The sequence below is a fragment of the Echinops telfairi genome, unplaced genomic scaffold (assembly GCF_000313985.2).
Source record: "Echinops telfairi isolate 266 unplaced genomic scaffold, ASM31398v2 ScPeMD7_7469;HRSCAF=8507_1, whole genome shotgun sequence".
Classification (NCBI taxonomy): domain Eukaryota; kingdom Metazoa; phylum Chordata; class Mammalia; order Afrosoricida; family Tenrecidae; genus Echinops; species Echinops telfairi.
The window spans coordinates 29747732-29768389 of NW_022111373.1; the positions used below are offsets into that span (position 1 = coordinate 29747732).

The 20658-nt window shown below is 42.4% G+C and overlaps 1 protein-coding gene across 1 annotated transcript in view; it reads right to left on the reverse strand.

The window, feature by feature from the left end:
• KCNN2 (potassium calcium-activated channel subfamily N member 2) overlaps nt 1-20658 on the reverse strand; it is a 197710-nt gene that overhangs the window by 174865 nt on the left and 2187 nt on the right. The window contains exons 2-3 of the mRNA XM_030888905.2: nt 20447-20658; nt 19687-19782 (exon numbers count right to left, since the gene is read on the reverse strand). The exon at nt 20447-20658 is cut by the window's right edge and continues 1113 nt beyond it. Coding sequence (XP_030744765.1) covers nt 19687-19782; nt 20447-20658 — 308 coding nt within the window. The remainder of the gene's footprint in view (nt 1-19686; nt 19783-20446) is intronic.

A 20658-nucleotide genomic window follows, 5' to 3' on the forward strand; every position in this document is an offset into this window, starting at 1 on the left:
AAATATATGTGAGACTTAGGGCACTGCTTGCAACTAATGGTAAGTGATTGTCATAGACTCCAGCCATCAGAGCAAGCAGACACCATTGTTTCTCCCACACTAGGTGGGGCTCACTCTGCTGTTGGGGACAGTGGATTGCTTCCCCTGAAAGCTTAGGCTAAACAAAGCCTCCAGCTCTAGGGCAATCAGGGTAGGTCGCCATCCTGAATCTAGGGTCCGCCCATCTTGTCACATGTATACCCTTAATCCCTCCTCTTCCTTTAGCGTATGGACCCCTAGATCACCCCCCTCCCATTATTGTGTTATCTATACCACAAGCCATTGCTGTGACTTATGTCTTCACCTGTAATTAGAGGACTTGCACATCCCCAGAGAATAGATAAGCCTTGGTTAGCAATGAATCTCTCTCGCTCTTCCCTTTCTCTCCCCTGGTCCTCACTCCCCAGTCCCCTTCCCCTCCTTGTCTCTCCTGCCCTCCGGTCTGCCTTTTCCATGGGGACCGCCAAGCGGGGCTCAGGTGAGTGTGCAACCATGAAATGTATCTGACTCCATTATTTCAATCTCTCATGCTCTCTTTGACTTCATTATAAGATAGATGATAGATAGATAGATAGATAATTTCAACCATACAATTGCACCTATCGAACCCGCGGTTAGTTGTGGGGGGGGCTGGCCCTTCCCCCACACAGGACCTTTTGTAAGCTCCCTCATGTTTTATGTATTATATTGCTGTGATGTATAATAGATATTTTATTATATTACAAACACGCACTGGTGACACAGAGGGGCCCTTGTGAAGAAGTGGATTACATGTTGACCTCCTGGTCAGGGTGCAAACCCGCCAGTTGCTCTGGGGGAGAAAGATGGGGCTTTCTACTCCCACACAGATTGGCACCCTCAGAAAGCCACAAGAACAGGCCTCCTCTCTCCTGGAGGCTCACGTGGAATCGGAACCGGCAGGAACGCATCAAGGGTTCAGCGACTAACTGAGAGGCTGGCGGCAGAAACACACCCAAGGACTCCACGGGAGAAAGACCTGGAGATTGGCTTCATAAAGATTACAGCCAAGAAAACCTTTCGACTCTGTCACATGGTGTCACTATTCATTCAAATGGGCCCAATGGTACCTCACGACAATAATATGATACATAATATATGTCATATACTGTATTAGCATATAAATTATCAATATCAAGTGCTAGATAAATGTAATTTCATCCAGATTATCAGAATGCAGAGTTCTTGAAAGGACACTAAGAGGAAATGGGGTGACTATTTCTGAACTTTAAGGGGCTGGGAGGGGAGAGGAGTAGAAGAGGAAAACAGAAAAGGCTCTTCATCGAGGTGGACAGTAATGCCCTACGCTAAGAGAGCAACTATCAGAAGAAGGAAGGAGGTGATGGTGTGGATGTGTAAAGCTTCCCAGGGGACTTATCCAGTAGGCAGCTGGATAAGGGAGGTGATGGTACCACAACGAACTACTGCATTGACCACTCAGTCCCCAAGCAAACCCACTGCCATTGAGTCAGTGCTGACTCACAGTGGCCTGCCGTGGGTTTCTGAGACTGTGCATGGGAGTAGAAAGCCCAGTCTTTCTTCCAAGGAGCTGCTGGTGGTTTTGAACTGTCAACCATATGGATCGCAGCCCAACGTGTAAAATCTACATCCTCAGGGCTCACTACTTTAACCACTTGGGAACAGGGAGGACACCAATTAATAAATTGTACATATAGCCAGAATTCTAGAAAACACTCTTTGCTACGTCCCAGCTCAATTTGTGACTTTTTGCGTGATAAAACAAGGACTTAGAGAACCAGTCGATGATAAAACACTTCATTCAAAATATAAAAGAACAAATCCTCCATACTTCCTCACTGAAGCCCTGTCATGAAACACTGTACACGGCCATCTCACCAAACTCTCCTGAGACTCTGCGGGTTGAGACTCAAACAAGACCATTTCTCCTTACTAGGCTCTGTAGAGACTTAGGACTGTGAAGTCCAATCGATGTCCCCCCCAAAGATTTTTCTACCACAGCCATTCCAATCACAGATAAATCTAATTCAGATATGCAATTTCACCTCAAGCGCAGAAATGCAAGATCCTACAAGGGGGCCTGTGTCCTGGGGCGACAGCCACAAGCTGGCTTTGTGGTTACACACACCCTGCCTTCCCAGCTGCAAGGAGGTCGATCAGAGCCTCTGCCACCACACACCTTCGGGTGCTAAAAAATTAGAGCAACAAGTAAAACAACAAATGGGGAGCTGATATCAGGGACTCCAGCGGGAAGAGAATGCTTTGAAAATGATGATGGCGGCACATGTGCAAATGTGCTCGACACACTGGAGCAATGTATGGATTGTGATCAGAGATGTAAGAACCCCCAATAAATGTATTTTAAAAATAATAAAAATAAAATAAAAACTGAACAGGAGCAAAAACCTGCACTAAACTTACAAATTAATAAAGTAACATCTGATCCAAAAGTAGAAGAAATATTGTCGTGTATGTTTCACCACGCGGTTGTTGACCATCCAGGTCAGGTCTCTAACTCAAGTGCCAATAAACAAGGTTTACAAAGGGCCACGGAGTAAATTATTATGTGTATTCTGTAAGGCATGCATTCTCTGTCACTACTATCCAACTCTACCATTCTAATAGGAAAGCAGCAGTGTATTATACGCAGAAAACCAATGGACTGGTGCTCCAATAAAGATTTGTTTGTGAAAACATGCAGGCTGGGTTTGACCTGTGGGCTTTCGTTTACCATTCCTGCTCCAATTAGCCAAGAATCTGCCTGCTCTAATTGCTCCGTTCCCAGAACTTGATGCAGCTTACCCTCTGCCATTGAGTTGGCTCTGAGTCTTGGTGGCCCCAGGCGAGCAGAGCGGGACTGCTCTGTAAGGTTTTCAACTTTGCTCTGAGGCAGGAAGGCATGGGTTTGGACTCCCCATTAGCAGGCAGGCGCATAATCGTTGTGCTATCCAAGGACTCCATGGACTTGGCTTCTTGAACGACAATACATCATCACCCCTTTTCCCTTCCTTGAGATTGTCCTGCGTGCTGCTTCCCTCCTGTGATTGCAGTATGTACTTAATAGTATAATGTGGAAGAATTACAGGACTTCATATTTATTGAGAACCTAAGCTTCTTCATAAACACCACATTACTGAATCCGCAAAATAATCTCATGAATTGGGAAAAAATACCATCTCCATTTTGTAGATAAAGAACATGAGGCTGCTAGCAATAAAAAGCGTCTCACAGTCACACCGCGAGAGACCAGCTTCTGACCCCAATCTGTCGGGATGCAGACAAAGCTGCAGTTCTTAGCTTCCTCTAGGGTTGCTTCCTATTCGCACACGAGGCTGTCTACATGGAAGGTCTGTATCACGATCTCTCCTCCCACATGATCCTCAGGGAGGCTACACTTTCCAGTTGCTGCCCACACCCTGCTGGACTGAGCCTGGGCAGCAAGTCACCACCAATCGCCTCTGAGGAAATTTCTGACTTCAGTGGCTTAACGTTCAGCAGGAACACGAATGTAACTGCCAGATTCTATCTACCAGGACCAGAAAATGTGATGTTTACGCCTATTTGTCCTTCCCCCAATGACTGTGATGAGCCCAAGGGTATTCGAGATCATTACATATCCTCCACATGTCCCTCAGGATCAGAGGCAGATCGGGAATCCTGAGGTGGCTAGTAGTCTCAAAACACAGCGTGTTTCCCCAGAACATTCCCAAGTGAAAATAAAGCTGGGGAGGCTGAAAGACACACAGTGATGTAAACACAGCCAGTGGGGGCCCCAGGAACTCTGGGGTGGCTGCTTCAGAGAAGGGACCACAGGCAGATTTAAAACAAAGTCAATTTTCATTTTTTAAAAAAAATCATTTTTTAAAGTATGCTGAAGTTGATAGTAAAGAGAACAAGATTTGTAGCACTGCATTATAATTTACCCCACTGGGGTAAATTTTTTAAAAAGGGTTAAATAGCCTTACATGCTTGGACTCCACTGTGAATGTACACTGGTGTATATATACTGGTCATCAATCACAGCAGTAGAGGAGAGAGGAACTGTGAGCAAATTAATAATAATTCAGATTGAGCATGGGAATGCAGCTAGGGCAGTTAGCACAGTAAGTACCTAACCCAGTGGTTCTCAACCTGTGGGTTGCGACCCCTTTGGGTGTCAAACGATCCTTTCACAGAGGTTGCCCGATTCATAACAGCAGCAAAATGACAGTTATGAAGTAGCAATGATAATGTTATGGTTGGGGGGGGTCACCACACCATGAGGAACTGTATTAAAGAGTCACAGCATTAGGAAGGTGGAGAACCACTGAGCTAAACCCTTCTCTTCTACCCAACCAATCACCGGGTCTTGCTCCTTTTCATTGGCTGCACTTATTCCTCATCGAACAACCAAAACAACTCTGGGGCGTGACTCTGACTCATGGTAACCCCATGTGCATCAAAATAGAACTGTGCACCATAGGATTTGGGGGGCTAATTTTTTTTTTTTGCCAGTAAATTGCCAGACCTTTCTTTTGATGCCTCTCTGGCTAGACTTGAACCATCAACTCTCCAGCTATGAGCCAAACTTGTTAACTGTTTGCACCACCCAGAGACTCCTCTCAGGGGGCACCGCATCCTCTTTTAGGACTTAAAAATGGGTCTTTCCTCCCCGCCTTCATTACACGAGTCTCATGGCTCTGCCCCACTACTCCTGTACAATGGTGAAGAGATACTTCTTGTGCCAGGTAAAATTCTGTATTTTGGTGCAATTTTTTTTCTCTGCAATTGCTCTGTATGAGACATGCATAGATTTTGACATGGGCTTGAAGGACCAAGTCCCAAACGCATGCCCTCCTTCCCTCTGTGGCTGGTGGTATGAAACTGCCATGAGACACACTTGATGGAGGAGTTATGTCTAAATCGCTGTCACTGCAGCAATCTGTGTACACAGATCAGACTAAGTGCCACCGTGAACATGACAGCGAGGGGGCTGGATCCTCGTCTCCAACAGAAGGAACACCCAAGGGACACTTCCTGCAGCCCAAACTGAACAACTGCACCGTAGGTAGAGTTGTCCAAAGGAATACTGTGAAAAATAGATATGCTATTGCAGGGGGGGCGGGGACAGGGGGAGGGGAGATTGGAAACCATGCAGAAGGGTGAGCCTTCTAAAGAATTATATAAAACTGTATGAGCCAGTGGTTTCCAAATCATCAGAGAAAATAATAGCTTTAATCTCTGCATGCAAAGTTAGTTTCCCCCTTCAAAAGAAAGCAAATACATTCGATATTTATCTCTATGTCACTATTTTTTTAAGTCTTCCCAAATGTATTTCTAGTACATGTTCTCCTTGACATTGACAGATGAGAAAAATACTAATGTTCTTGACAAAAATACTAATGGGGCAAAAAGTAAATTTTTATTCAATAACAATTTCAACAACAGAATTAAAATTTGCAGCATTACCCACATGTTCAAGCAGTACGGTAAAACTTTAAACAAATAAAGTCTTTAGCCTAAGAAATATATCTGAAGCTATGATCACTTTAAAAGAAAGCGAGGAAAGAACGCTCTTCAATATAAGAACGCTTTCCCCCAGTATGGGAGGACATGCCAAACCCCAACTGGCCAATGGCAGGCCTAACTGGCAAGGCTTTTAGTTTTAGCTACACCACCACCACATGCAAGGAGCCCTGGTGGCCAGTGTGCTGCTACCCTCAAGGTCAAATTCCAAGGGGAAATTCTACTCTCTCCTATAAGGTCACTGCAGGGGCAGTGAATTCTTTAAGTGAATTCTACCCAAAGTCTCTAACTCCCACCACACCCAGGAACTACCTTAGAGGCAGCCAGAGCCTACTGACACATGGGCACTGCCCTACGAATAACTTTCAGCTGAGCAGCAGAGGATAGTCTGGTATAGAGTTGGCAGTCCCAGGGCACGTGAACGATATCTGGTGTGGAAAGCTTTTGCATTGAGACCAGCAGATGGAATTGCATTAAATGAAACAGACAATAACAGGTCAGATCAATGGGCAGAACTGCAGGCTATTTCCCAGCTGTGACGGCAGGATTGGACAATGGTGAACGCCCATATGTCTGGATTTTTACTGGCTTGGCTGTATGGTCAGGCAGATGGGCATGGAAAACTGGACTATTAAAGAAGACTTAGGTGAGGCAAGGGCCTAACGAAAGCACTAAGGGACTCTATGGGGCAAATCAGATTGGTGGATTTCCCACCCCATGGAGAGAGAAAGGCTAAGCCCTTGTGTGCAGGAGGCTGGCTTGTGGAGTGGGGTGCCTCTGGATGCTTAATTAGGGAAGTTGAGCTTGCTGACCCAGACAACTCACATGAATAAGTTTGGGTTGAGGCTTACAGAGGAGTGGCATGCCCCTCAAGACACTTCTTAGAAGACCCGACAGAACTTGGTAACATGTTCTGATAAACAACTCTTCCGTGAGCATTTATCCCTGGAATTACAACTTGTACTTCCTTAATAAACCCTTTCATCATAAACGTTGTCTGTGAATTCTATGTACCACTGCAATGGATATTAGAACACAGAGATACAATAAAATGGAAAAAAAATCACTGCCATCGACTTAATCCCAACTCAAGGCAACACTATAGGACAAGGTAGTGCTGCCTCTGTGAATTTCCAAGGTAATAACTCTTTACGGAAGTAGAAAACCTCATCTTTATCCCTCAGAGGAGCTGGTGGTTTTGACCTGCTTATCTTACGGTCTTGCGGATTGCAGCACAAAGCTTAACCACTACACCACCAGAGGTAAAATAGAGAACATTAATCTAAGACAACATAATCACAATGAGTCAGAATCAACACAGTGGTAGTGAAAAATAGCTAAGTATACAAAAACTAAAATGTTCAATCAATAGCTTTGTTTGAGTACATGTATAGAAGTGTCCTATATATTATGCTTTTTCAAATATTCATATACTTATGGATATATGTGTAGATGGCTGTCCCCTATGGGGTCACTACATACACACTTATATATGTATATTTGAAAAAACATAAGGTAACACATAAATCCGAGTCACCATTTTATGTCATAGAAGATGCATGCCACTTTAAGACTTAGCCTGGTCATTAGTTTTCAATATTTTAAATATTAGGTGCCCAAGAAAATGAGTCCAGTGCTTAGATATAATTTCCCCTTAGTTATTGAGTATGAAAAGCAAAGTTTAAAGATTAGTCTTTGAGTTTTTTAATCACCATAAGCAGAGACTTATTCTAAACAAACACACAAAACAAAAAAATCTAATGGCAAGCATATGAAAAGAATATCATGCTACTTAATGCCTTCTCCCAAATACTCAGAACATTTTTACCACAAGTAATTTATACACACTGCAGGGAAACTTTTAGAGCAATGAAGGTCCCTGATAATGCAAGACTAGCTCTGTGGCCAGACAATAACCCCTACATACCGTCTCTCCTCAGTCCAATCACTCATAAGCAACACCATCTCTAATACCTATGATAACCCTTACAAATAAGGACATAATTAGGTTAAAATAATAAAAAATATTGAAATAATCAATGGGCAAATTATTGATGCAGAATATTATCTACATAATTCAATTCAAATTTTACAATGTCTGAATCCCAACATGTCTTATAAATTTGAAAGACAAAGTCTAAAGTCCTCCAACAATACCATGCTGTTCAAAGCCATATTGACATAACGTAGACTTAATTAATAACTACTTGAGATGAAACAGATGATGCAAAGCTTTCTGGAAAAAAGTAAGCCCAATCACTACACATCAAGCATACTTTAAAATGTCACTTGTCACATTTACAAGCCAAATGCTACTGGAGTCCTTCAGACAAGGCCAAGCAGACGGTGACGGTTGGGGGTGTAATAAATAAGACTCACACAGAGGTGAACTCATTCCAGAAAAAGAAGAAGTAACACCAAAAATATATATATATGGTGTGGACTAACCATGAGCAGGGACCCAAAGATCCAAATTAAAGCCCTTTATATGTGTACTTCTGCTTCCTACATCTTACCCTTTCAGCAAGGGGTTCACACCAGAATTTTCCATTATCCAAATGATTCCTTTGTTTACTTTTCAGAGTGCCTCACTTAACTCTTTTGGTCACCAGGGCCCTAATTAGCGACAAGGAGACAATGATGCCATCAGCTGTGACTGTGATGCCTGAAGGAGTTAAGGATGCTCAGAACTGATCTTGATTACAGCACACAGCCAGGTCTAAGGTAGGCTTACCACATGTGGGGATGGCCATATTGATAACAAATCGCATCCATAACATTATAGTTCGTGCGGCCTAATGTCCTGCCCTGAGACCTCGGCCTAAACCATCATTCACTGTCTCAGACAGCCAACCTGCCCACAGGAAGGAGCCAAATAAGTTCGGTTAAAAATGGAAATTGGCTGTCCCCTCTGGGGTCGTTATGAGTCAGAGCAGACTCTAACCTCGGGGATTTCAGTCCTTAATAGAGGGAACCAGTTTCCTTTTGAAGAGTACACACAGGCACAACCAGGCGCAGACTCACATTTCCTAGCTCAGTGTCCGTAAACTAATGAACTTGATTGGAATGCCCACCCCCTTTTTATGTCCTTTTGCTTTTCTGGTTTTTTAAAGACTGGTGTTTTTTAAAGAAGGGTAGGGAAAAAAATCACTGCTTCCCCAAACCCAGAGAAGATGGGCTCCAATTCATCCCCTCCCACCCAACAAACACCAACATAGCTAAGAATAAGGAGTAGCTGTCAAGTAAAGAGCTCTCACCACACGCTAGTCGGTGTTTCATGTGCTTTATATGAGAACATGAAACTTCGTCCTGTCAATAACCAGAAGAGAGGGGTACTCTCTGGTCCCCATTCTACAGAAGGGAAACTGAAGTGCAGAGATTGAGGAACTGGTCCAAGATCACACAGCTAATTAGCGGCAGGGCTGGGTGTGAGCCCAGGCAGCCTGGCTCCAGGGGCAGTGCACAAAACCAGAGGCCACATTGCAAAAGCAATAAACAACCTAAGGAGAGTCAGACAGCTTTTCTGAGCCAGATACTAAAAGAAAAATTTTCAGAAAGTATGTTTCTCACAGTTTTCCTTATCAGAAAGGGACATTTGGGAATAAAATGATCCTCCACTCCTCCTTCACATTTGGCTCTCCTGGGGAAGCGTGGGCACAAACCTCAAGAGCAGCTGTTCACACCCCCCAGCAGCTCCTCAGAAGACAGGTGAAGCTGTCCGCTCCCAAAAAGATTTACGTCCTCAAAATTCTACAGAGTAGCTATGGCATGGAATCAACTTGCTGGCAGTGAGTCTGGTCTGGTAATGACTAAAACCTAAACCGGGATATCTTTTCACAAACCTGGTTTCACCCATTTTTAAAACTAGTATCATGAAAATGTCAAAGAACATAGCAGACTACGGACGAGGCTAGAGGTGAGCATATTTCCAGAGTTCCAAATAAGAACAGTACTAAGAGCACTGGCTGGTAAATTAGACCTAACTGCTCCAGAAAATGCTCCATCGATCACTGACTAAAGTAGTTAGGAAGTGCCTGAAGGTGCAAAGAGTGATGCAAACTTTTAGAAGAACATTTTGAAAAACTATCAATTGTCTTGAATCATATCAGTAACTCCGTAATTTCCCTCTTGGCAATTTAGCCTTAGGAAATCATCAGAGGTGCTCACAAAAGTTCATCTGCAAGTTTAGTCTTTATAAATTTTAAATAGGCTATTTTAATTTTTGTTACGTGTACAAAGGAAGGAAAATAACTAAATTGATTGCATTTATATAATGTAAGAATTGAAGCTTAGTGGCATGGGAAATCATGTTGCATGAAAAGACTACAAAATCTCTTTATATTGATTTATAGCAAATGCCATATCCATCTCCTTCTAAATGCATGAATACATGATCACACAAGTAATAATTATCTATGGGAAGTAGGATCCAGTGTTTCCCAAAGTGAGTGGCATGCCCCCTGAGGGGTGCTGGAATGATCCAGATACCAACACTCTCTCCTGAATTATAGGCTATAATACAAATGTGTTTTAATGCCGGGGGTGGGGGGATTCTGGGAATTTTTCCCCCCTGAAAAGGGGGTAGTAGGCAAATAAATTTGGGAACCTATGCATTAGAATACCATTATTCTTAGTAATTTCCTGTGTTCACAGTTTTTTAATGTGAATTATTACTAGTTTTATAATCTGAAGGGGAAAAAACTTAAGGAAAAAAGACATCAGACTATGGAGCCTAAATCGCAAAATCGCAATACTTAAAATTAGAAGCAAATCAGTTTTGTTTTCTTCCTGGACCTCATTAACAGATTGGTAGAGCATGAGATTGAAGTTTACACAAAATTGATGGGTTTTAGCAAGAAACCTGACAATTCCTGGTGACATTCTTATGGACACTGTATAGAGAGACGTGTGCTGTCTGGTAGGCCAGCATTTATAGACTTGTGCTTACTTGAAAGGCTGTACCAAAGATCGCAGGTGCACAGATGACTAACAACACAATAGGACCCTCTTCTGAGCTCTGAGCCTGGCTCGTTCACCTTGGAGTGGAGTGCAATCAATCTCTGGGCATCAGTTCCAGACACTCACTTCTCAAACTTGCAGCTAGCGCAAAGAAGAGTTCGCTGTGTCCACAATGGGGATGCTAACCTGGGTCCGAACCACTAAGATTGACTGTGACTTGTATGCTTCAGGTAGAGTTCAGCACCAATCTGAAGCTCTGGGTCTTGCCAGCCTAATGGACAGTCTATATACAGGACTTCCCAAATCTAAACAACTGTTTAGCAAACAAATGGTGGGATTGTGATTCCATCGGTCCTGACAAGTTGACAAGGCGAAATGAAACCATGATGTAGCTAATAAAAGTTAATAAATGTAAGCCATCGATTCTGTGAAATGACAAGTTTGCAAGTTAAAAATGGAGAAGAATAAACTGGCAACAGTTTTTCTGAAGCACTGACCATTTGACTACTAAACGTCAGTATGGTGAAGTTTTGTGGGGGTTTTTTTGGTTTTTGTTTTTTGGGGTTTTTTTTTTTAATATAAAGAGGTCGGGGGGTACATTGCTGACCTTATTTGAAGGAAACTGAAGAGCTTTCAAGCAACCAAAGTTCAAAAGAAAATGATTAAGGATATATAAAATCTTATCAAAGATAGTCAAATGAACAAGTACAATTTAACTCAGTGGTCATTGAAATGGATCTAACCAAGCCAAAACCATTACTCTCAAATCAATGCTGACACACAGGTCAGAACAGAACTTGGCAGCATAGAACTGACCCACAGGGTTTCCAAGGCTGTAAATCTTTACAGAAGCAGGTGGGTGCACGTTTCTCCCATAAATCACCTGGTGAATTCAAACCACTGGTTGGCAGCAGAGGACTAAACCACTTCGCCAACAGGGCACTGTTGAAATGTTTGCTCTGTGACTGAGTCAAAGGGAGACACAATGTGTCCTTTAAATGTTTGCTTTCTGAAAGTGTATCGTCTGTCTCCCATTCCACTGAAACTATTCATCAAGCTTGGCAATGCCCTTCAACTTGCAAATCCAAAAGGCACCTTTCAATCTCAGATTGACAGACACTGACTGCATCGATACTTTGTACTGTGCCCTCCTCAAAACACACTTCTCTCTCAACCTCCTCAACCTTGTCTTTACCTCCTGGTTTACGCAACCTCTAGATGTCAGAGGTTGCTCAACCTTGCCGTAGCTCTTCTATTTCTACCCTCGCTCAACGATTGTATGCTTTTCCGTGGGTTTAAACAACTTCTAGGTTGATGAATTTCAAAGTTAACTTTCCAGTACAGACCTTTCCTCTGAACTCTTGGTCCTCATGTAGTTACAAGTATTTCACATGTGTGATGCCCCAAGTAGGAGTCCCTGGGTGGCGCAAAGATTTAATACACATGGTCGTTAACCGAAACGTTAGAGGATCTAGACTATCCAGAGGCACTTCCGAAGAAAGCCCTGGCAACCTACTTCCAAATACTCAGTCACGGAAAGCCCTACACGTCACAGGTTCTGCTCGGACACACCTGGGGTCACTGTGAGGCAGAATTGATCCGACAACCGGGTTTACTGGTTTATGGCAAAATAAAGCTCACGTCCTACCCTTCAACTTGAGTCTTCACCCACTCAGCATGATGCACACAGGTTGCTCAAACCAGAACTCCAGGAATGATCTTTGCATCATCTTTTGCCCTCACCTGTTGCTTCCAAGCCGCTTGTAAATCCATTCTACCTCCAACATCAATGACCAGTCAGAGCGGTCTCCTTATTGCCCCTGCGGCCACCCACGTCATGTCAGCGTCACCTTTCACTCTCCTCAGATCACAACTCTCCACCACTTTTAACCCTGTAATGACTTCCCCACTGCACTTTACAAAAATGCAAAGGCTCTTACAAAATACTCACTGCCATTGCGTCAATGCTGACTCCTAGCGACTCCCTGTGGATTTCCGAGACTGCAATTGTTTACAGGAGCAGAAAGTACAGTCTTTCTCCTGAAGAGCTGCTGGTAGCTTTGAACTGCTGACCATGCGGTTCAAAGCCCAAGGCAAAACCACTGCACCACCTACAACATACATGGGGCTGCAAAACATTGGTGGGGAAATAAAGGTAATGGGATTTCCTCACAAACTTCCTAAAGCCCCAAGCGTGTCAAGACCCTTCAATATCTGCATTCCCTCCCACCTCTTCCAGCATCATTCTCCCCTTTCGTGGGCCACACTGGTCTGTTTTGTTTAAACAACGAGCACAAAGTCTTTCTAAAGCACGTCCACAAAACTACTTTACCTCCTGATCACGTGTGACGCTCCTGAAAGGACATCGGTGCAGGCTCCCTCGGGCCGACCTGCCACGCTGGTGGAGGTGAGCCCTGTTCCTCATGGCCTTCTCTCCAAGCCTCACAAAAAGTGGCCCAGAAGTAGGTTGCAAGCTCAGGCCAACTCAGTTGTGGTAAACTAAAGTTCCACTCGTCATTCAATTGTGATGCTGCTCTGTAAACACACCAGGATCGCTTTATTGAGTGTCACAGCAATTAATAATGCAGAGATCTTTACACAGGCAGGTGGAGAAAAATTGTCCGGAGTGATTTTGTTACTACGGTGTCTACACAAAGAATCTCATTACAACCGTAGAGGTTGAACTCACACCACACAACGGGGCGATCCAGGCAACGATTTTTCCACCTCACTGTCTTTTGGAAGAGTGACTCTCAAGCTGTACCCCTAACTTACCTACCACATAGCAGAGACCTAAACCCCAATCTAAAAGCATTCCATCTATTCAGGTAACCACCTTCATCTCCACGAATCTTTTAATTTTTGTAAAAAGAAAATTTGGCAAATATCTGCTCCTGTTCATTTAGTTGCAGTGATATTTTAGCTTGTCAGCAGATTTAGATAATGTACCACTGGATATTAAAAAACAAATACATGTAAGTCTATGTAGTCATAAACTTTGATCCTGGGTCCTTTTATCCAAAAAGAAGATTTCAGGAAAAGAGTTAACTTTTTAACCTTTCAAAAAGCCCAAGAGAATTAAATTCCTTTTCACAGGACTCAGGGTTGACGATGCCATGTCCTGTGGCCTTACAAAGGAGGGACAGAAATGCAGACTCTGACAACCTGCTGGGAAATACCTTCTGGTGTACATTACAAATGGCATTTGATTCAGCAGTCTGGGTCACATGGACTGCTGGAAATGTACCACATTCAATCACTGTCATTGCTGTTGTGGGCCTTTGAGTCAGAATTGACTCATAGGAACCCTATGGGCAGGAGGACTGAATCACAGGGTTTCTCAGACTGTAATCTTTACCGAAGCAGATTGCTGGTTCCTTCTCCCACGGAGCAGCTGGTGGGTTCGAACTGCCAATCTTCTGGTTAAGCAGTAAGATTCTTTGACCACTGCACTCCCAAGGTTCCTTCAGTATACTCAATTAGTAAATTAAAGTAAATAGCGAAGGGCATTCTTTAAAGATTGTTTAAAATAGCAAAGAGCAAAAGGACAATGAAAATTGCCTGTCAGCTATCAGCACTGGGCAACTATCAACAAACACATAAGGCTGGAAGAGTAAACTGGAATATATCCATCAAAGGGAATAATAATGCAGCCATCAAAGAAGAATGAGATCACTCTCTACATGCGAATGAGGAGAAAATCCCCAGATAGGTCAAGAAATAAAACACGGGGTATGTGTGTATCCTGTTGTTGGGGGCCTTTGAGCAGACACCCACTGAGAGAGACCCTGATAGAGGAGAACTGCCCAGTGGGGCTTCCTGGCTGCACCCTTTAGGTAGGTAGATTGCCACATGGTTTCCTTATGAAGCCAACCTTGTGGTGAGTTCACACCACTGATATCATGGTTAGTAGCTGAGCACTTTAATCACTGTGCACAGGGCTCCAATGCCGTAATTAATTAGACAGAAGAAAGGTGAGGCTTTCTACTTCCTTGAAGACTTACAGTCTCGAAACTCACAGGAATAGTACTACTCTCTCTTGGAAGGTTGCTACTGTCGGAATCAACTCAATGGCATGGAGTTCGAGTTTTTATATTATTAGAATAATAGCTCTACATAGTGTTTTCTGCATAGTCTAGAAGGTGCCACTTGTTCTCCTTGGTTGTGGAAAGTGAGTGTCCCTTCCCAGTCTTCACCAGGCAAGCCTTAGATCCTACTACGTGGGTGTGCAATGTCCCAGAAACCTTCTTGGGTCACTAAGGCCCTGCCCACACACCATCCACCTCATCTGGGTGATCTTGATGCAAAAGGGAAGAGAATTTTTATTTTGTGTTTTTCTGTTTAGATCTGGATAGTTCACTCTGAAACGCTAACTTGAAGGAGCAGCAACAATTGGAGTCATTACAAAGGATCTTAAAGAAAAATTCGAGTGTTTCCTCCAGTGCAACTTATTACATAATTATACTATTATGAAAACAGAAACAAACAAAATTTTTTCAACAATGCCCAAGGATCATATTTGTCATTCTTCCTTGTTACATAAGAACCACAAAGATCAACAAAAAGTCCCAGGGGCTTTCTTTCCCAACACAAGATCCCAGGTTGGCCTAGTTCAAAATTTTAAATAGCTCCTTTAAATAAAATAGGGTCCACAACAAACAATTTTGAACAGATAATATGAAATCTAAATTCACATTTTCTGTTGCTGAAGATTGTAGAGAATTTCAACTTTGTGCTATGTTTATGGAGCAGGGAGGGGAGGCAAAAAGAAAAGAAAAATCACAGGAAATCATGCATCTCTGTTTTCCTATCATTTGACTCTGAGATTTTAAGCGAGGAAGCTATTCACTAAGTATCAAGTGACCTTTCCAGGTGTATAAAAACAGTCTCCAAGGTATTTCTGGAGTTCTCAGGTGGTGCAAATAATTAACAGATTTGGCTGATAACAGACAAAGTTGGAAGTTCATGTCTACTTTGAAGTTCTTTGGAAGAAAGTGCTGAAGATTTCATTCGGTACAAATGAACTACTGAGAACTCTATGGAGCACAGTGCATTTTCTCTGATGTCATGCACGTGGGTCAGTAGGAGTTGAAATTGACTGGGCAGCACTGCTTTACAGTAGTATTCCTTAGTTAAAAGGTCACAACTCAGGTGGATTTTCTACAGTGTGTCTGTTTGGTCACTCATTCACTTATGTATTGGGGGGTTTTGCTAAAAGATATAGGAACAAAGTCAAAGACCTTTATGAAAAAGTCTAACATCTCTATAGTCAACTAACTGTCATCAAGCTGATTCCGACTCAGGGTGGCCCTGCTAGCATGCTCTTAACTGATCATTTTCTCCACTAGAACTGATTTCAAATAAGTACTTTAACAACAGGGGGAAAAACGGTGACTTCACCTTGGGTTGGGTAGACAAAAATGATTAGTGAAATGAACCAAGACACTGAGCTGTCTGTGGTACTGAAAAATGACACCCAAACCTAAAAAATTTTCCCGAGATGGGATTTTTAAAAGCTTCCCCATCGCACCATTTCAATTCAAGCACTGCCACCCATGACTCACCTGAACTATCTTATTTTGCCCAAGTATATAAAAACATTTTGTAAAAGGTCACACTGACTTACTTTCCAAGGTTCTCCATGGAAATGTCAGGGGCTCTCTGGCTCTGTTAAGCAATGGCAGTGGCCACAAAGTCAGAGCACTGCTGTCGCCTTTAATTTTCCTGAATGCAGTGGAATTCCAAGCTTTTTTTTTTTTTTTTTTTTTAGCTTTTCTGTTTTGTTTTGTTTTGATACACAGACTAGCTAGCTCTCACTATCAAATCAGTTCAACAGGCTAAAAATGAGGAGAAAAACTACATGCTCAATCCAAGGACATGTTCTGAATGGCATCTGGGCATTTGCATTTAGTTCTCCCATTCAATGCTTATAACTATATTCAGAATTCCGTACAGTAAACGGATACTTATTAGCTTAAAATATGTCCTGAAAGAAATACAGCTACAGCTGTACAGTGACATCAATAAGTAACAAAAGAGACCTTCCATCATTTGTCATGCATAGACCCAGAACCTGTGCTTGGCTTCTCCAAGCTTCCCTGCCTTACTCCTTGGATCAATTTGATCTGCCCTTAATGTTTTTTGAATGCTGGTTTCCATTTGTATTTGGTCCTTCTCAATTTTATGTAACAAAAACATCTCAGATGAGATTTTAAAGCATTGGCTTGAGGAAGAAACCCTTCTAGATAAAACAGTGTCCAAAAAACTACCTGTTTGACTCAGTCATCTATTTTGAAATCATCTGGAGAGTGGTAAGGGTAACAGAAAGTAGGCCTTTTTTAAATATGTAACAAATAACATTTTGTGGCTTGTTGAGTAACACAGTATCACAGTACTTGTTTGTGTTTGAGAGTCAAATTGTGTCCTTAATTTTCTCCCCCCAAACTATGCAAGCTCTAATCAACATATCAATGCACTTGTGTAACAGAAAATTCTCCTCAAAATCAGTCAATCAGTGGAATTCTTCCAAGTATGGAGTTGCCTATAAAAATGTGATTAAAAATAAATAAATTAAATTAAATTTTAAAAATGTGATTCAATATATTTTTATACTTTCTATGAGTTTAAAGAGTTCAAAATAATATAAAAAAATTATGGGGCGTAATCAACATTGGACGGCACCTCTTAGATCAGCATTTCTCAACCTGTGGATCGCAACCCCTTTGTGGGGGTTCAACGACCCTTTCACAGGGGTCATCCGATTCATAACAGTAGCAAAATTACAGTTATGAAGTAGCAATGAAAATAATTTTATGGTCAGGGGGCCACCACAAATTGAGGAACTGTATTAAAGGGTCATGGCATTAGGAAGGTTGAGAACTACTGCCTTAGATTAATATGCATCATTTCAACATTTCCCCGTAGTTATATTTTAAGCTGATATTGTGAGTTAGGCAAAGCAGATCATCAATTTGACACTCAACAAATGATCCACATTTGTTTACACTTCTTCATTGCATTCCCCGCAATGCACTATCATTATTCATATTCCACTTTCTCCCTGCTTCCGTTCCTCTTGCTTTCCTCCCCTCTGAACTTTGTCGCTGGGTAACTGCTACCCTTCAGAGCTTACATGGTTGATCTTTTTACCACTACCACCTGGGTGCCATTCCACACGTGAAGGGCAACTAGGAGCCAAAGTCTCGGGGGTCCTATCTGTCTCTTTCTGACCAGTAAACCTGGTCTCTCTTATGTAACACAATCTCCCAATAATATTTTAAAAATAGGTGTTTTCAAAAAGACACTTTTAGTCTTAATATTAAGCACTGACTTTCCCTGTGCATAATTGTTTATACTTGTGTGCTTTTCAGAAGAAACAGAGGATAAGAAATAAGAAAGCTGATATTTATTTTAAAACAAACAAAAACAGCAAATTATCACATCCCATTGTGGATGAAGTAAAATCACTCTGCTATTTTTAAGTTACTTAATAATTTAGAGAGATATATTTGAAGAATTCAGAAAAATCTTTTAAGTTTACCTTGATCCATATAGTAAACTTCTCCATCTAGAGAGGGGCAAAGAATCGCCTATAGTTTGTGGATTTGGGCAATCAGTAGCAGAGTGCAGCGGAGAGTATTCAGAGTCAAAGCTATAGGATGAGGTCTGGTCGCAGCTCTACCACTGTCTAATCGTGTGATTTTAGCAAGCTGCTCACTGCTGCAACTTTAGCTTCAGCATCTGTACACTGAGTCAAGGGACAAGAAGGCCTATTTTGTTTTTTCGAGCTCTGATTGTCCACTGCTCATGTCAAAATGAGAAGATACCCTCACGATGTTTATAACATTATATTGCCACTGCAAAAGGTCTGAAACAATCTCTAAAGTATCAGACCACTATTAATAGATTAAAGATGAACTTATGTAGATTATTTTTTATGGAAAAATGTGCTTGCGCTTTTTAAGTGCCGTTTTATTACTTATCTTTGAATATTGCCACCGTTACTAAATCTCACGCCTAACTCCACCTCTCCAAAAACATGCTTTTCAAAGTCTGTTTTTGGTTTTTTTTCTGGAAATTCGTGATACAGTAATCCCTTCTTCCTCATTTGTGTATATTTTGCTTGAGAAATAACTAAAATTGATTTTCTTCCATATTTAGTATGTGTTGGTTAGTTAATTTAATTTTAAATTAATTTAATATATAACCAGTACTAAATTATTTAAATGGCAAGTCTATACTAAATTATTTAAATGACTAGCCTAAATTCAAAGGCAACTCTTAAAAGAAAGAACGCTAAATTTGAGGGTCTAACTACCCCACTATATGTCTAGCAACTGCTCCAAAAGAATCAGAAAATCCATATGAGGATAAGTCCTAAGCTAGAAAATCACTCTCTCTGTGGTTTAATAAAACGCCAGTTGTTTCCAATTCACAAACCATAGTGTTCCTTTGACAAAAGGCTATATAGCAAAGGAAAAGTGACCAGATGACCAGGAATTGTATGCAGAAAACTCTGGTAGTATTGGAAATAGCCAAATTTAATAGCACCCAGCTATATTTCAGGGAAACATGTGTTTTCATAACAAGGTAGCACATAAGGACAGTGACCTTGGCTATTAAATGACATTAAAAATCAAATTAATTATGGTAGCCAAGTATCTTTTAAGTCATGGTATATGCTAAATTTACAATACTTTTTAAAAAATACTGGGGAAGGGTTAGACTTTCACATGCTTCATGTATAAAAAGTAGTAGCACTACGAACCTATTTTCTTCTCTATGCTACATTATAGAAGATTATATAGATGGGCACAATTTGCCTTACAGAATAAGGGTACTGCTGTCTGGTTTAAGGAAAGCAAACCTTGTTCAGAGAATGGGCCAGCGGGGTACAGTGCATCTTACATGCGTGAGAATTTGAACCCTGAATATAATACTGGGCTACATAAAGATGAAAAGGTTTAACAAAAACATCCCAGAAACCACTGCACGTTTACATTCTACACTGTTTGTTCTTTTTAAACTTCTTGAAGAGCCTGTACATTTGCTCCAAAATATATAGTATTTGTCTTCTGTAACGTCAAGTAAGCGCATGAAAGCTAGAAAAACCGTGGCAGCTACCGAGGGCTTCTCCAGGCTGCCTGCAGGACTTGGGTCATTCATAAACAGCAGAAGCTTAGTTACCTGTATTTCCCTGGCGTGGTACACGATGATCAGACCCAGCAGGATGATCGTGGAGAGACTGATAAGGCATTTCAGAGCTAAGGAATACAGCGACGCCTGCAACACAGCCAGACAGAAGCAATTTTAAGGAAGATACCAAGTGTTTCTTAGCCACCTTCCAGGCCCTAGGGTCAGTCGGGGTCACTGAGAGCAGACCCGAGACCCAGGATGGGGTTCTGGGGAGCCTTTGACCTAGCTGAGGGACCCATCAGATCACCTGGCCCCAAGGAGAAGCCAGAGGAGAGGAGGGAGGGCTGGGAAGGCACGTTGCCTGCTGGCCATGACCGCCACAGCAGACAGAAGCGCGCTTCCTGGGTCCGGGAACCAAGAGGAAAAGTTACTGTACAGTTTTAAACGCAGTTAGTGGACATTGTCCTCCCAGGAAATCCAAACTACCATGGAGGAATGGCGGTTGCTTTTCCCATGCATCCCTGGGCCACTTATTTAAGGTGCCAGAACATGGTGGCCACCCTTATCTGCCTGGATAACTTTGGTTGCCAGGCAAAAAATAAATAAATTAAAAGAAAATGAAAAGGTTCCCCTCTGGAGTTGCCTTGCCGAGTCGGGGTGCTCCACACAACCGCTCCCGCTGACTCCTTGGGCACCCCTGACTGCCCAGGGGAGGCCACCAGGAGGGTAAAGTTACTGCCAGTGCTGGGCTCAAGGGGCCCGAGCAGGGCTCTGGGGTCCTGGAAGGGTGGGCACAGGTTGAAGCTCCTACCTTGTCGTAGGCGCCCCAAGACAGCTCGGTCTCGATGACCATGACCACGATGCCGAACATGCCGAAGATGAGCGCGTAGTCGCTGAGCCGCTTGCGCTTCTCGAAGAGGGCGCGCCGGTGGCCCAATTTGTAGCCGATGTTCTGGTTCTTCTTTTTGCTGGACTTGGTGCCACTGCTGCTGCCATGCCCGCTGCCGCCGCCGCCGCCGCCGC